The 17036-nt window shown below is 42.1% G+C and overlaps 1 protein-coding gene and 2 long non-coding RNA genes across 4 annotated transcripts in view; 1 reads left to right on the top strand and 2 right to left on the bottom strand.

The window, feature by feature from the left end:
* SHOC1 (shortage in chiasmata 1) overlaps positions 1-9456 on the top strand; it is a 101286-nt gene extending 91830 nt beyond the window's left edge. The window contains exons 24-28 of the mRNA XM_089301639.1: positions 2671-2764; positions 4229-4360; positions 4714-4863; positions 5534-6467; positions 8885-9456. Of these exons, the coding sequence (XP_089157765.1) occupies positions 2671-2764; positions 4229-4360; positions 4714-4863; positions 5534-6467; positions 8885-8985 (1411 nt within the window). The 3' untranslated portion in view covers positions 8986-9456. The remainder of the gene's footprint in view (positions 1-2670; positions 2765-4228; positions 4361-4713; positions 4864-5533; positions 6468-8884) is intronic.
* LOC149128861 (uncharacterized) lies at positions 2590-3632 on the bottom strand. Its single transcript, XR_016211427.1, has 2 exons — positions 3371-3632; positions 2590-2833 (listed from the first exon to the last, which is right to left on the bottom strand). It is a non-coding gene; the product is annotated as an uncharacterized LOC149128861 (long non-coding RNA).
* On the bottom strand, positions 7451-13046 carry LOC149128860 (uncharacterized). Of its 2 annotated transcripts, XR_016211417.1 has the most exons (3): positions 12758-13021; positions 12570-12684; positions 10429-11462 (listed from the first exon to the last, which is right to left on the bottom strand). It is a non-coding gene; the product is annotated as an uncharacterized LOC149128860 (long non-coding RNA). The 2 variants fall into 2 exon arrangements; XR_016211419.1 differs by lacking the exon at positions 10429-11462 and adding an exon at positions 7451-7960 and having other exon boundaries at positions 12570-13046.
* Positions 13047-17036: the final 3990 nt, after the last annotated feature.

Genomic DNA, 17036 nt, shown 5'->3' with positions numbered 1-17036 from the left:
CAGCAGAGAGCTGGCCTGGAAGAGGGGCAACCGGGACAGAATCCGGCGCTCTGACTGGGACTAGAACCTGGTGTGCCGGTGCCGCAAGGTGGAGGATTAGCCTAGTGAGCCCTGGCGCCGGCCTCTTGTAAAGCATTTTAAACTTTGTCCAGAACCTGGAAGAGTTCTGTGTGAATATCTGATTTGGACAGTTTAAAAATCACTTTTAGATTATTATCTACAAGTTCTAGTGGTGCAATTGAAGTACAGGGGAGAAAAAAAGAAAATTCAGGCTTATTTTTAATCAGATTTTTGTGAAAAAAGTAATTATGTGGTACTCAGAGATAACTTTTATATTCAGGATATGAAGAGTTATCTTTTATTCACAATAACATATTATTATAAAATATAATGATTTTTGGCTGGCGCCGTGGCTCACTAGGCTAATCCTCCGCCTGCGGTGCCGGAACCCCGGGTTCTAGTCCCAGTCTGGGCGCCGGATTCTGTCCTGGTTGTTCCTCTTCCAGTCCAGCTCTCTGCTGTGGCCCGGAAAGGCAGTGGAGGATGGCCCAAGTGCTTGGGCTCTGCACCTGCATGGGAGACCAGGAGGAAGCACCTGGCTCCTGGCTTCAGATCGGCGCAGCACACCAGCTGTAGCGGCCATTTGGGGGGTGAACCAATGGAAAAGGAAGACCTTTCTCTCTGTCTCTCTCTCTCTCTCACTATCTAAATCTGCCTGTCAAAAAAAAAAATGATTTTTAAACTTTTATGCATGTCAGTTCTATAGCTTTATAATATATACTTTTTAAATTAATTTATTGTTTATTTTTGTTAATTTTTAAAATTAATTTATTAATTTATTGTTAAATTATTGAGAGACAAGGAGACAAAGTTGTCAAAAACTGGTCCACTCCCCAAATGCCTGCCAAAACCAGGGGCCAAAAATTCAATCCAGATCTCCCATGTGGGTGGCAGGAACCCACTTACTTGAGCTGTCACTGCTGCCTCTCAGGGTCTGCATTAGTAGGAAACTGGAGTCAGGAGCTAAGCAGTGCTGAGTGCTGATCCAGGTACTCTAAAATTGAAATGTGGTGTCTTAACCACATGGCTAAATGCCTCCCCCCTCCATATTTTTTTGTGACTGAAACATTTAGGAAATGTCTTAACCAAATGAGAGAAATTCAAAATACAAAATAAATAGTTGGAATGACCTTAGTAATTCATACCATTAGTTCCTGTCCGGGGAAGAGTACCAGGGGTCCTTGCAACCACTGTGGGCTCAGTGGCTTTTCAGGACTCACAGAACTCAGGTCACGGCCATGACTTATTACAGTGTTAGTTTTTTTTAAAAAAAGATTTATTTATTTATTTGAAAGGTAGAGTTACAGAGAGGCAGAGGCAGAGAGAAAGAGAGAGAGGTCTTCCATCCGTTGGTTCATTCCCCAAATGGCCACAACAGCTGGAGCTGTGTCAATCTGAAGCCAGGAGCCAAGAGCCAGGAGATTCTTCCAGGTCTTCCGCATGGTGTGGGGCCCAAGGACCTGGGCCATCTTCCCTGCTTTCCCAGGCCATAGCAGAGAGCTGGATCAGAAGTGGAGCAGCAGGATCTAAAACCAGTGCCCCAATGGGATGCCAGCACTGTAGGCTGCAGCTTTACCTGCTAAGCCACAGTGCTGGCCCCACAGTGTAAGTTTACAAAGCTTTATAGTGCAAACTTAGCAGGGAGATAAAGCTCTTAGGGCAAAATCCAGTGAAAACCAAGAGGAAGCTTCCTAGAGTTCTCTCCTAATAGTGTCACATAGGACATGTTTAAATTCTTCAACTACAAGTTGTGAGAACACTTGTAAAATTTTGTCTACAAGGAAAGTTCATCAGACACATAGTACCCAGGATTTAGGTACCCTCTGCCTAACACATTTAGAAATTGTAGATACACTAAATAGTAAAGTAGGTGTTCACCAAAACCACATTATTTGTATAAACAGTTTAAGTACAGTGAGCCACTCTTAATGGAAGAAGCTTACATGAGGAAGAAGCCATCTCACAGGAATGAAAAACCAAGAAATGAAGAGAGCTACTATCTGAATGACTTTGAGCCCCTGGATCCAAAAATGCATTTCCTGGGGCTTCTAAGTAATATGAACCAGTAATTTCCTCTGTTGCAAAGAATACCTTAAGTTGGTAAACGTAACAGAAATATCTACCCACAGGTCAACACTCAGCATCTGGTCTGTTTAATAACTATAAAAGGGAAAAAAGAGTACATTTTCTAGTTCGGGAAAAAGACCTAAAGAAGAGTCTAGGTATCCTGGTTCTAGTCAAGTGTTCATATCAACCTGTTACTTTGACCAGGGAGATGGAGTATTCTAGTTGGTTAGGCTTTGTCTTACAGTCATCCTGGGGTCTGTAAAGAGATGGGTCAAACTTCTCCCCACACCCCCACAACTCCCCATGCACATGCCCTCAGCATTCCCTAGATTTAACAGTGTTGTTGAGGAATGCAGGTGGAAGTGTTTTGTCAAAAAAGTTCAGAATAGACAAGAAAAAAAACAAAACGTGAGTCTGCCATACTCGTATTGTCCTAGCCAGGTTATTCTGGTGACATAATGAAACAGAGAAAACAAAATGAACTTTTAATAAATACAATCAGTTGTCAAATGAGTAGAAATGTATTAGTATAATTCTTTTTAGGTACCATCTTACAGAGAAAACACTTCATCATCTAGCACTGATTTATGCAGCGTTGGTTTCATCTGGGCTAAAATCTGAAGAACTGGATGTAAAGGTATTCTTTTCCAATATGTACGTTTGTAAGTATTTTTCATAAATGAAAATTATTTTCAAATTCAAATGCCTGCTGGGAAGAAACATTAAATGGATATATTAAAAGCTTCTTAAAAGCCCAATAAAGAACAGTTTCAAATTAATAAATATTTTTACCACTTAAATTTCTGTTCTAAAAGCTTTTAGTTTAATGAATTTAAAACTTAAATCATTGTTTTTTAATTTCTACTTAAAATATTTTTTAAAAATTGCAGGATATGGTTAAAAATAAACATTCATTCATCAAAAATGTTCCTTATGCAGTATATACTAAGTTTTTATCTACTGTAAAATGGAAATCTCTTGACATATGACAGTGTGTTAATAAATTGTTAATTTCAAGTCAGTCTCCTTTCTTGGCCCTCTTCTTCAGCATCCTGCTCTGACACTTAGATAGTTGTCCAAGTTCAGGACTCAATGCTCTTCTATTACCACTTTATATTCCTTCCTTTATAAACTCAGACGTTCCTATAGATGTAGCTTTCATTTCTGAGTATAATTTTCCAACTTATCTTGATATTTCTTCAGGTCTACACCTCCATTCTAGCAGTCTACTAGAAATACCTACATGAATATCCCAGAAACACCTCAAACTCTGATGTTGAAAACACGCAATAACAGGGGGCGTAGCAGGTTGAGCTGCTGCCTGTGACGTTGGCATCCCGTATGAACACTGCTTGGACCCCTGCCTTCCAAATGGGAGATCCAGATGGAGTTCCTGGCTCCTAAAAATTGACAGGAAATGGAGATTATTAGGAAACTCCTTTTCAGGGTTAAGTTACACACACACACACACACACACACAAAGTTTTGCCAGGGATGTCTTAGAATCAAATATACTAAGATTATATGAACAATTCCCAAAATACTGGGAATGACTACTTTAAATTAATATCTTTTTTTAATATGACATCAAGTTTATTTATAAGTATCCTTTTTTCTTTTTTTAACACTTTATTTCAGAATAGTTTACATTTACAAAATGTAATCTTTATTTTTTAACTTCTTGAAAAATATTGTACTATATTTTAAAAATTCTTACTTTCAGTTAACTGATGTTTAACCTAGAAAAAGCAAAATATTAAATATTACAGATGTATTCAAATTGCTGCTTCTTCTATTGTAGATGAAACATAACACCAAATAAATGATTTTATTATAAATGTCAAAAGAAAGTGAAGGAAAATAATTTAGTCCAAAAATATTGGAAAACACAAGGATATCATATTTAAAGAAGGAAATAAAATAGCCTCACAAATAAAATGTCCTGGGTTTCATGTAGATAAATTCACAATTATATTTAATATATTTTAAAGATTAGAATCTGCTATTTTTAAATTTTCTCTTCTGGCCAATGACTTTTTTAATATTACATTTTGCCTCCTTATCTTTTCTATAATATAACATATAAAAATATATTTTTTAGCTTGTAATTGCCCCAGGAGTAGAAGAGGCTGCGTTGATAATTCGACAAATTGCTGACCACAATTTAATGACCTCGAAGAAAGAACCTCATGATTGGTTGGATAAATCTTGGCTTGAAGTTTCACCATCTAAGGTTTATTTCCTAAATGTATAAATTAGATATTTACAAAGCAAATATAAATAAAAGGTGTCTTCAAAAAGTTCATGGGAATTACATTATGGAAAAATTATGGATAGATTTCAATTTTTTGCACCAAAAATAAATTTATCTTTTAATTCCATTTTCCCATGACTTTTAAAATACCCTCATCCATATGCTTGGATTTCTTTTCTGAATTTCTTGAATTTCTTTTTTTGAATTTATTGTCCAGGTGTCCCAAATTAAGTGGTTGGTGTAATGACTAAACTTTTAATCTGCTAGAGTAGAATAAAATAGTCTTTCAAAAGAGCAGTGGCTGATTGATCATTCTTTAAACTATTTTCTAGGAAGAAATGTATTTACTTGATTTCCCATGTATTAATCCACTGGTGGCTCAGCTCATGTTAAATAAAGGACCTTCTCTGCATTGGATATTATTAGCAAACCTGTGTCAACTTCAGGAAGTCCTACCTGAAGTTCCAGAAAAAGTGTTAAAGGTTAGTTATTTGAGATCCATATTCTTGTATCAGTTTCTGTCCTTTCACTTGAAAATCTATTTTTACCATAGAGTTTTCAAAATTAAGGCCTGAAAATTTCATTGTTTTGGATTTCACAGAGAAATAATTTATTTGACCTGAGTTTCTCATTAGCTGTAGAATTCTTAATTAGCTATCAACCACATTATATATTTTAAAGGTATTTCATATAGGCGATTCAGTTAGGTTAACACCCTTTAAATCATTTTGAAATGTTATTGTGCCACAAATAGTAAATTATGCATCCTATTTACATTAATTCACATTCCCTCTTCCAAACAGTCCTGGTGACCTTCATTAGGGCAATAAATAGAACTTTAGTCTTATTGGTATTATTTTAAGGAAACAGTACTCATATATAACTTATTTAACTAGAAATTCTGTTACACTTGCTGTAAACCAAACGGTGCTCTAAAAAAATAAAGGCTATTAAAAATTCCATTATAAGTGATTAGAAAACAGATGCAAATTATGTTTTTCTTTTAATGGAACCTAATTATTTTATGTTCTTAATACATGGATCAATGTAATATCTATGGATACACTATATATATTTTGCATAGATAAAAATTTATTTATATGTATGAAACTTATTATTTGTATTATATTGACTAATTTTTTAATTTTTTAGCATTTTTGCAGCATTACTTCTTTATTCAAGATTAATTCTTCTTCCATAACAAAATCACCTCAGATTTCATCACCTCAGGAATACAAGAATCAGAGTTCAGCTTCCGACTTTTCAGACCCTATCACTGAACGATATAATGAATATTACCAATATTCAGATTTAGGAGAGAGAGCACGAGAAGACACAAACACCACTTATAACACTTTTCATGAGGAACTAAGAGAAATGCTTCCCACTTTATCATCTGCAAGTTCTTATAACCAGACCAACTACTGGAAAGACTTCAGTTGTAGCCCTAACGTAGTACAGAATAATCCTTGTCCAATTAATCTGGAATTAAGGAAAGCAGCTTGTAACTCATTTCTAAACCAGAATGACTCAGGCTCAGATGTCTTTTCGTTGGGTCTAACACAAATTAATTATGAATCCACAATACCACCAATTGACACTCAGAGGAGAGCTACCCCTAATTTTATAAATTATCAGGAAAAACAGATACATGAAGCAAAAGGCTCCAAAAACAAGGAAGTATTTGCCCCCATCTTTTCACTAATGGGCTCTCAATCTCCTCATTTGAACCGTAAGAAAAATGTGTGGGAACCACAGACTCATTCATTCAACTTACAATGTGGCATGGAGCAGACTACGTGTAACGAATGGTACTCTCAGAAAGGTAATCTATTCGCTGACCAGCAGCAGTATCTACCAGACCAGTTAGAAGGCTTCCCTTGGAAAAGTTCAAATGCTGCGACTGAGAAGACTTTCAGGGGAGACATACCATCTGTTCCCAGTTTAGATTTTTCTCCTGCTTCTAATGTAAATCAGAAAGAATCCAACCGTAGCCTTTATTTCTACCAAGGAACTGGGAAATGTTTAAGTCAGAAAAGGCACCTTGAATCTTCATCTAACTCAGGAGACAAGGAATCATTAACAGGTAACACAATTTAATGGTCGATAAAACTACTCTCAAATTTAATTTTAATAGATAAAACCATTTCCAAATTAAGAAAAAAGATTGTTCTAATTATCTCATTTTAATTTCTACAAAAAGTTTTGGATCAAGGAGAAAATCAAAACTACTAGGTTTTATTTTAGAGAAATAAATACAAAGAGCATACATCTACTTTTTTTAAAAAATGTATTTATATATAAATATTTATTTGAGAGGCAGACAGAAACAGAGAAATTGAAAGAAAGATTTTTCATCTGCCGGTTCAGCAACAGCCCAGCCAGGCTTTGCTGTGTTATTGTAGGTTGTTTAATTCTAACAAGTCTATTAGGTTCTACTATTAGCTCAATTTAGATGGATTTTTCTAAAAGATTGATTGATTGATTGATTGATTTGAAAGGCAGAGTTACAGAGAGATAGGGAAAGAAAGAGAGATCATCCATCTGCTGGTTCACTCCCCACATGGCCACAATGGCCACAGCTGGGCCAGACCAAAGCCAGGAGCCAGGAGCTTCTAACTGGTCTGCCATGTGGGTGCAGGGGCCCAAGCACTTGGGCCATAATCTGCTGCTTTCTCAGGCACATTAGAAGGGAGCTGGATTGGAAGTGGAGCAGCCGGGGCTCAAACCAGCATCCATGTGGGATGCCAGCATTGTAGACAGTTGTGGCTTTACCTGCTACACCATAGTGCCAGTCCCTGCAACTTGTTAAAAGGACAATTCTGTTTTCTCATTTTTATTAATTACACCTTTTCTTTCTGTGTGATTCTTAGTCCACTGACCTGATCATCTAGAACAAAATATTACATTTTAATTCATACAAATGGGGCCTTATCACCATGGGGACAAAAAGAAGTGGGGGGAAGAACTTAAGCTGCAAAGCATCTCTTTTGCACAGATCCTTTGCCTTTTGTGAGAGGAGCCCAGAAAATCTTGTATTCTTTTTTTAAATAAAAGAGAAACTCTACCTTTTTAAATTATTATTTTTAATTAATTTATTTAATTGAAAGCCAAAGTTACACAGAGAGAGGAGAGGCAGAGCGAGAGAGAGAGGTCCTCCATCTGATGGTTCACTCCCCAATTGGCCGCATCGGTCAGAGCTGCACTGATCTGAAGCCAGGAGCCAGGAGCTTCTTCTGGGTCTCCCATGCGGGGTCAGGGGCCCAACGACTTGGGCCATCTTGTACTGCTATCCCAGGCCATAGCAGAGAGCTGGATGGGAAATGGAGCAGCCAGGTCTTGAACCGGCGCCCATATAGGATGCCGGCACTTCAGGCCAGGGTGTTAACCCGCTAGGCCACAGTGCCGACCCCGGTTATTAAACATTGAACAGCTTGCTCCTGATGCCAGCCCAGGCTCTCCCAAGCTTCACAGTGAAGGACTAAGATCTTATCATCATTAATATTCTCTGTGTTGTGTCTCATTGTTCGTGTTTGTAAACATGCCAAAATGAATTCCAGACGGATTCCTGAGATTACCCTGCAAAAAGAAATATGTCTTTAGTGAATATGATCTCCTACAGATTAGAGAATATAAATATATGAGAAAAATAATCAGGTGGAAAAAATCTGCAGTCAGGAATAGAAAAGGCAAACTAAAATTTTTTTTAAAAAAGAGGGAGAAATTGACATAATTACATACTCTCACCACACAGATACACAGATAGATATAGAGGAAGCAGTCAGTATGTCTTTGGATTGGATTCAAAGTCTGCCAGAGTGAACTTCTAACCTGTATGCTAATTAATGAGGATGTATTAGAAACCTTCAGGCATACCATAGAGATGAAGTAGTCTAACTTCTCATTCATGAGAGAAATTGAAGTCCTGGGAGATGTAACTGTTGGTACAAGGCATGAGCATACAAATATGTGTATTGAACACTACCTTCTAGAGGTCGTCGCTGTGGTACAGCAGGTTAAGTTGCCCTCTGCAGTGCCACCATCCCACAGGGGCACCGGTTCGAGTCCCGGCTGCTCCACTTCTGATCCAGCTCCCTGCTAAGGTGCCTGGGAAACGACAGAGGTTGGCCCAAGTGCTTGACTCCATGTGGGAGACCTGAAGAAGCTACTGACTTTAGTCTGGCGCAGCCTTGGCTGTTGCAGCCATTTGGGGAGTAAACCAGCAGATGGAAGATGTCTCTCTCTGTCTCTCTTCTCTCTCTCTGCAACTCTGCCTTTCAAATAAATAAATTAATTAAAAAACTAGTTTCTAATACTGGGTCATTCAGTGCAGATGCATTTATGATTAAAATGTGACTTTTAATAATTATTTTATCCCAGGGTGGAAATTTTAACAACTCTAGGTAGTTATCAAAGAGGATCTACCTGAATAGCTGGGGAAGGAGGAGCTATATTTTATTATTATAAGCAATAAAATGGTTTTTATTTTTCTCTTTTTAACAGGTTTCATGTACTCGCAACTACCACAATTCAAGAAACGACGTCTCACTTATGAAAAAGTCCCTGGTAGAGCTGATGGACAAACCCGGCTGAGGTTTTTTTGAAAAGTAGAAAGGACAGTGATTCATGTCATATTTCACTGCTTTTGGTGAAAATTCAGTAGCAGAATTATTTAATTTGCTCAGACATTAAAGAAAATGCAATTATTAAATATTCTCAGTGTTTACATCTTAAATTGTCATGCCTAATTGCCCTACTACTAGCATCTTTGTAAGTAAAATATTGAAATGTATCAGTTAGTATAATAATTATAAGATTCAAAGTGTCTTCCAGATTCACGGAGACATCACAAACCTTTTAAATGCGTCTCTATCACTGTTTGAGCCTCTCAGTCAAGAAGTGAAAATGACCAGCTGCAACCCTGCAACACCAAGATCTAAAGCCTAGGGCAAAATTAGGGAGTTTTGAAAAATTTTTTAAAGTTTTATGTATGTATGTATGTATGTATTTATGAGGCAGACACAAACAGGGAGAGATTTTCCTTCCACTGGTTCACTCCCCAAATGCCTACAACAGCCAGGGCTGAGCCAGACCAAAGCCGAGAGCCTAGAATCCAATCCAGATCTCCTGCATGGGTGGCAGAGGCCCAAGCACCTGAGCTGTCATCTGCCACCTCCCAGGATGCGTTAGCAGGAAACTGGATCAGAAGCCAAGTGGGTGGACTTCAACTGGCGTTCTGATACGGGATGCTGGTGTCCCAAGTGGCCGCTTAACCTGCTGCACCGCAACACCCACCCCTATTCTACTTTCTTTATTAAAGCTCTGGTAAGATTGCGCCTAAACCGGAAGAGCTTTAAGCCTTCTTCTGGTGGGTAAGGCTGAGATCTCACTGTTTGCAGACAGCCTTTACCCACCATTCATCACCTTCCCGAGAAGAGGGGTTTCCTCACAGGCCACGGGTCAGGGCTGTCAGGGGACGCTTACGTTACTCCTATGGGAGGCAGTCCTAGTGAAAGAATTCAAAACCATCTGGCACGTACAAAGCACTCTGTACTTGTTTGATTTTATAGGTGAAGCCACCTCTCAGGGCACACTTACAAGTGTGGAACTGTTTTTTTTTTTCTTTACACAGGCTCTGTAGTGAGTGTGTGTGCATGTGTGTGTATAATATTATTAAGAAATTTTTTTTGACAGGCAGAGTGGACAGTGAGAGAGAGAGACAGAGAGAAAGGTCTTCCTTTTCTGTTGGTTCACCCCACAATGGCCACTGGGGCCGGCATGCTGCGGCGGGCGCACTGGGCTGATCCAAAGGCAGGAGCCAGGTACTTATCCTGGTCTCCCATGCGGGTGCAGGGCCCAAGGACTTGGGCCATCTTCCACTGCACTCCCGGGCCACAGCAGAGAGCTGGCCTGGAAGAGGGGCAACCGGGACAGAATCCAGCGCCCCGACTGGGACTAGAACCCGGTGTGCCGGCGCTGCAAGGCAGAGGATTAGCCTAGTGAGCCGCGGCGCCGGCCTATTTAGAAATCTTGAGATAAGCTTTTCCTAGACAGAGAAATAATTAGATAAATCAAAACTAAAGGGACCTTTAACAAATATTTCTTAGACACAGGATAATAATCCCAACCAAATTCTCAACAAAGGACTTTGGTCTGCAGTTCTTGGAAGGGGCAGAAAGAATGGAGTGTGCCTTACCTAACAATAGTCATAGCCCTGTCTCTTCTCATGAAAGAGAAAAAACATTCTGAGACAGTGTATGTGACAGCTCCCATGTGCAGGCTTTCCCCATAATTTCTCATGGCATCGTAACCTGACCACCATCTATAATGAAACTATCAATATAACCAATCCATCATTCATTTTCTTTTTTTTTTTTTTTTAGATTTATTTTATTTATTTGGAAGGCAGAATTAGAGAGGGAGTAACAGAGACACTACCTTCTACTAGTTCACTCCCTAAGTGGCTGCTACAGCTAGTCCTAGCCAAAGCCAGGAGCCTGGAACTCCACTACTTTCCCAGGAGCATTAACAAGGAGCTGAATTGGAAGTAGGGCACCTGGGACTTGAAGTGGCGTCCATACGAGATGCCCGCATAGCAGGCAGCACTGCAATGCTGTCCCTCAGTGAATCCATTGTTCGTGGTTGTCTCTACCACCTAAATAGAAGCGACCTATGCTGGTACCAAAAAGCTAGAAAAGGGATTCTGGTCTAACAGTTTCTACCTATTGAATTTTAGCATAATTCTGAAGAAAAGTGTTTTTATCTTTTTTAAAGATTTATTTATTTGAAAGAGAGTTACAGAGAGAGGTAGAGACACAGAGGTCTTCCATCAGCTGGTTCACTCCCCAAATGGCCACAACGGCTGAAGCTGAGCCAATCCAAAGCCAGGAGCCAGGAGCTTCTTTCAGGTGCAGGAGCCCCAGGACTTGGGCCATCTTCAGATGCTTTCCCAGGTGCATTAGCAGGGAGCTGGATGGGAAGTGGAGCAGCCAGGACTCGAACCTGTGACCATATGGGATGCCGGTGCTGCAGTCTGGGGCTTTAATCCATTGCACCACAGTGCCAGCCCCAAAGTATGTATCTTTGAAGCAGAAAGAAATTGAAAATTATACCATTTGATTTAGATAATATTTGACTATCATCTGTGAAATTCTAACTATCAGTAACTCTAAATTTGAGGAATATGGTGATAGAAGATATTTATGGTGATAGGTAGATATTTATTATTTTTAAGTCAACTTAGTTAAGCTGAAACTATTACTTCCCACTTAGTTCTGGGGAAGCAGGAGCCACAAAAGACATTTTGCATAAGATTTAAGCAGTAGAAGTAAAACAGCGGCTATTACTCTTTTACTCTTGAGAGACACATGCACATATCTAATATTTACACATAACATATATACTTGGGAGTATTCTATATGTAAACACAAGTTTTTCGTATTTCACATGTCATGGATATCCTTCTAGGTTGTATTTGTTAAATTATAGGCTGGCGCCGCGGCTCACTAGGCTAATCCTCCGCCCGTGGTGCCGGCACACCGGGTTCTAGTCCCGGTCGGGGCGCCGGATTCTGTCCCGGTTGCCCCTCTTCCAGGCCAGCTCTCTGCTGTGGCCCGGGAATGCAGTGGAGGATGGCCCAGGTGCTTGGGCCCTGCACCCGCATGGGAGACCAGGAGAGGCACCTGGCTCCTGGCTTCGGATCAGTGCGGTGCAGCGGCCATTGGAGGGTGAACCAACAGAAAAGGAAGACCTTTCTCTCTGTCTCTCTCTCTCTCACTGTCCACTCTGCCTGTCATAAAAAAAAAAAGAAAGAAATTATAGATTCTATAATAATAAAAAAAAAAGTGGCTTGACACTGAGAGATTTGCTTCTTGATCACTTTCTCAGGGCAGGAAGGGTACTCTACTCCACAGTCACGGAGAGAGAGACCGTCATCTTCAACGTGTGGTTTCCAAGTTACCCGGGATAGTTACTTCCAGGCAGCCAGCACACGTGCACTAGCCAGAACTCGGGCATGGGCCACGTCTACCTAGAAAGCAGCTGAGAGACGCAGCCCAGCAGGGCGGCCAGGAAGAAACCGAAATGCGATTTGGTGATGAGCTACAGAGTCTGTGCCACAGTCTACCAATCTGGGCACCAGATAACCATTCCCTCTGCTCTCACCCACGTGGGATTCCCTCAATCTCACCTCGGGAGACGAAGCAGGGCTGTGTGGAGTCCCCGCAGAGAGCTCAAAGCTCGCTTTCCCGGTCATGCTCATCGTTCTCCAGCCGGCCTGGATATGGCTCCTTAAGGGTTGGGACCTATAGACCTTTCAGTCACTCTCTTTCATTCTCCCCACTTCTACCCTACAAATATAAAACACACAGCACAGACCTCAGTAGACACTCCATTTAGGTGGAGGAAGAATGGGAGACAGCGGCAGCATTCTGACGTCCGGCGTGCAGGCACAAAGGCCCTGATTGAACTCTGGAAGAAAACCCTTGTCCATGGTTCTCCATGGCCTCCGCCTCTGCCCTCTCCAAGTCCGCCTTTATTCATATTCTCCTCGCGCTCCCTCAACCTGCCTCCTGACAGGCAAGCGCAGGGGCCGGAAGGCAGGAGGTCTGTTGAACTGTAAACAGTTACAGGTCCCATTATTTCTCAAACCACTTCGAAGATTTCATAAATCTGTTTGTTTCCAGTGAGTTCCAGGAACTAGTAACTGCATCTAAGGTTCGTTCCCAGAACTTATCCTCATGCCTAATTTATTGTTTTTCTTCCTTGCCCCAACCTCTCAAAACTTAATGACCGCTAAGTTGAGGCCATTGGGCTTGGTGGGGCGGGCACAGCTGTAGTCTGATCTGGGACTCCCCAGTCTCCCTCTGACTGGGAGTTACTGGGACATTGCCAAATTAGTCTCCCAGGAGGTTGTGGCCCCTCACGCTTTCACACTAGTAAGGTATGAAAGTATGCAATTCCCCTTGTCATCGCCGGCAATGGTATACAGCAGATGGTTTACAGCTAAGGGAGGGCTCCAGCGCCAAACTGCTTGGCATTGGATACTGGTTCTATCGTCCATCAACTGTTTGCTTCTGGACAACATTCAGCTTACCAGTGCCTAACCCTCCACATCTGTGAACAGGAGGTGAGGAAGACATTCTTATCTCAATTACAAAAATAATTATGAGAAAACTAAGACCTAGAGGATTTGAGTTAATTGGCTCAAAGGCACACAGATTAGGAGTAAATGACCTAACACAAGGAAACAAACTTCAAATCCATGTGCTCATTAAGTGTGAATTACTGAGGCCAGCGCTGTGGCGTGGCGGGTAAAGCCACAGCCTGCCATAAGGCCACCAGTTCAAGAACCAACTGCTCCACTTGTGATCCAGCTCTCTGCTACGGCCTGGGAAAGGGAAGATGGCTCAAGTCCTTGGGTCCCTGCACTAGAGTGGGAGACCCGGAAGAAGCTCCTGGCTCCTGACTTCGGATCAGCATAGCTCCAGACATTGCAGCCAATTGGGGAGTGAACCAGCAGGTGGAATACCTCTCTCTGTCTACCTCTCTCTGTAATTCTTTCAAGCAAATAAATTTAAAAAAAGAAAGAAAGAAAATTGGCTGCTCCTTATCACCCATGAACCTGTCCCATTTGTACAAGAGTGCCAGGCTGGCTCTTTCTCACTCCCTCCTGCCCCTGCCCCTGCGGCTCGCATAGCTTCTTCCTGTCCTGTGGGCATTTACTCTCCATCAACTCACCAGAATCGAGCATATTGCCTGAGCCTGTCATCTCTCACATGCATGGCAGATGCTTTTCTCTGTCTTTTGTTTTTTCACTTTGTAATGCCCCCCTCCCCGCAAGAGTTGTTAATCGCCGTGGGCGCCGCATCCCCGTCTGGCAGCCACAGCTCTCAGCAAGCTGGTGGTGCTCCCGCACCGCGAGAGCGCGGGGAACCTGGGGATCCTGGCTGGCGCCTCTCCACCCCGCAGGCCAGGAGCGGTTGAAGCGCGGCTGGCAGGCTCTGCGAGATGCTGCACCATCGGCGCTGGATGCAATGGGCCAGACGAGGCTGCCGCCCAGCACGGCTGGAGGCGCTCCTGAGGTGCCCCCCTCGGCCTCCCACAGCGCCTGACCATCCCTTCTACAGCGGCATCAGTCAAGAATGACAGGTGCGCAGCCCTCTTGAAGATCAAGCTGAAGAGTCTGAAGGACGCTTCGGCCAGAGCGCTGGCCTTTTGGAAAGCAGCGCCCCAGAGGAAGCGCACAACCGACTCACTAAGGGCCCACTGGAGTGTGAGAGGGAGGAGTGGCGTGGCGGCCTGAGCGAGGAGAGCCGGAGTCGCTGGTCCCCGCGGGGGCGCCCATCATCCCAGTGCAACCTGCAGGGCCACTGCCCCTGTGACCCCAGAAGGCTGGGATCGGCCCGAATTAGGCTGATGTGATGCATTTAGAAACAAAAGCCCCTCTGGGGTTCCTAGTGGCGGTTCAAACTGCCCCCCATGTGGTCAGCAGAAAATAAGGCATTCCTCACATCGGTGGGGGCTCAGCCTGGTCTCTCGGGGCAGGAGTGCGTCCTGCTGCACTCTGGCTAAAAATATTCTAAGTATTTGAAATTATTTTTTCATCAAAGTGGAAATGGGATAGTTTCCATCTGTGGCCATTCGCCAGAGTAGAAAATGCTTATTTTTCTGTATTTTACATCCAGCCAGCCTCTCAAATCTGACTACAAATTCAAGTATTTCTTTTACTAGACTCTCGTGAGCTTCCAGACTGTACAACTGTATAATCCATAACAATTTCTCCAGAAACATTTACATAATTCATTTTTCTTACCTTACCCTGTGACCTAAGACTTTCAAAGCAATGCTGATGGAGTGGTGATAAAAGGTCCTGGCCTATTTCTGATAAGCTGAATGCTTCAACAGTTCACCATGTGGTGTGACATTTGCTATTGATTTTGATACACTGCTTTAACAAGTGACTTCTTTCTACCCCTATTTCACTAATTCATGTAAGTGTCTGTTTGCTGGGAGGCAGAGATAGGAAAAAAAAAAAAAAAAAAGACAGGCTACAGGAAGAGAACTCCCATTCACGGTTCACTCCCCATTTGCCCGCAATGGCCAGGGTTGGAACAGGCTAAAGCTGGGAGCCAGGGACTCAATTCAGGTCCGCTATGTGGGTGGCAGGCACCCAATTCCTCCTCTTAGGGTCTGCATTAGCAGGGAGCTAGAACAGGGAGCCAGAGCTGGGACTTACACCAGGCGCTCCAATTTGGAACAGGGTCATTCTAACCAGGAGCTGAACTCCAAACACCCACTACTACCTAATTCAGAACAGATACTGAATTTAATCAAGTGACTTTTTAGCTTATACCACTTACATAATGAATTATATTGACAGATTTCCTGATGTTAAACTAGTTTTCTCTTGATACACTACTGAATTTGGCTTGCTTATATTTAAGCTATTTATACCTTTATGGATAAGGGAGATGTCTACATTTTCTTCTTGTACTATCTTAATAAAATTTTTGCTAAAAAGGAAAGTGGAATCAAGAGAGGTTTGTTTGAATGGAGGTTTTTAAAAAAATGTTTATTAAGATAGAGAACTGGAGGTTGAAATGCTGAGAGAAATTATCTAACCTGGGGCCAGCACTGTGGCGCAGCAGGTTAACACCCTGGCCTGAAGTGCCGGCATCCCATATGGGTGCCAGTTCGAGACCCGGCTGCTCCACTTCCTGTCCAGCTCTCTGCTATGGTCTGGGAAAGCAATGGAAGATGGCCCAGGTCCATGGGCCCCTACACCCATGTGGCAGACCCGGAAGAAGCTCCTGGCTCCTGGCTTCGGATCGGCGCAGCTCTGACCATTGTGGCCAACTGGGGAGTGAACCAGCGGATGGAAGACCTCTCTCTCTCTCTGCCTCTCCTTTCTCTGTGTAACTAACTCTGACTTTCAAGTAAAATAAATAAACCTTAAAAAAAAAAAAAGATATGATCTAACCTGTGATGTAGCAGGTTGATCGCAAAGGGTGCTTGTTCAAGTCCCAGCTGCTCCACTTCCAATCCCACTCCCTGCTAACGTGCCTGAAGAAAGCAGTGGAAAATGGCCAAATGGTTGGGCCCCTGCCACCCATATGGGAGACTCGGAAGAAGCTCCTGGCTCCTGGTTTCAGATCAGCCCAACTCTGACCATTGCAGCCATTTGGGAAGTGAACAGGTAGATGAAGACCTCTCTCTCCCTTTAACTCTGCCTTTCAAATAAATAAATCTTTTTTTTTTTTTTTTTTAAGGATCTAATACAGCAGATGAAGAGAAAGTAAAGGATACTTGACAGTGACATTTCAGAAAAGACACAGTAGGGGGGCTAGGAAAGGGATACCCAATGGGAGGGATTCCGATCGCTGAGATCTGGAAGTTCAGTGGCTAGAAGTCAAGAGTGCCTATCCAATGGCTTCTCTCTTCTGTACTGTAAAACTAGTTGCGTTCTATATATAGCTATTTCAAAATGCAAATGTTGCTAGTAATTGGGATATTTCTTCACATATACATACATCTATTTTTCAGGACATTGTCAAACTTCTAAGGGGATTCAAAAACTTTCGCCTCCCACTTCAGTACTCAACCTCACAAGGAGAGAGCAACCCATGACACCTTAAACAAAATCAGACACAAAATG

The sequence above is a fragment of the Oryctolagus cuniculus genome, chromosome 1 (assembly GCF_051225735.1).
Source record: "Oryctolagus cuniculus isolate XC-2025 breed Fujian yellow rabbit chromosome 1, ASM5122573v1, whole genome shotgun sequence".
Classification (NCBI taxonomy): Eukaryota; Metazoa; Chordata; class Mammalia; order Lagomorpha; family Leporidae; genus Oryctolagus; species Oryctolagus cuniculus.
This window is presented reverse-complemented; position numbering and strand designations above follow the sequence as displayed.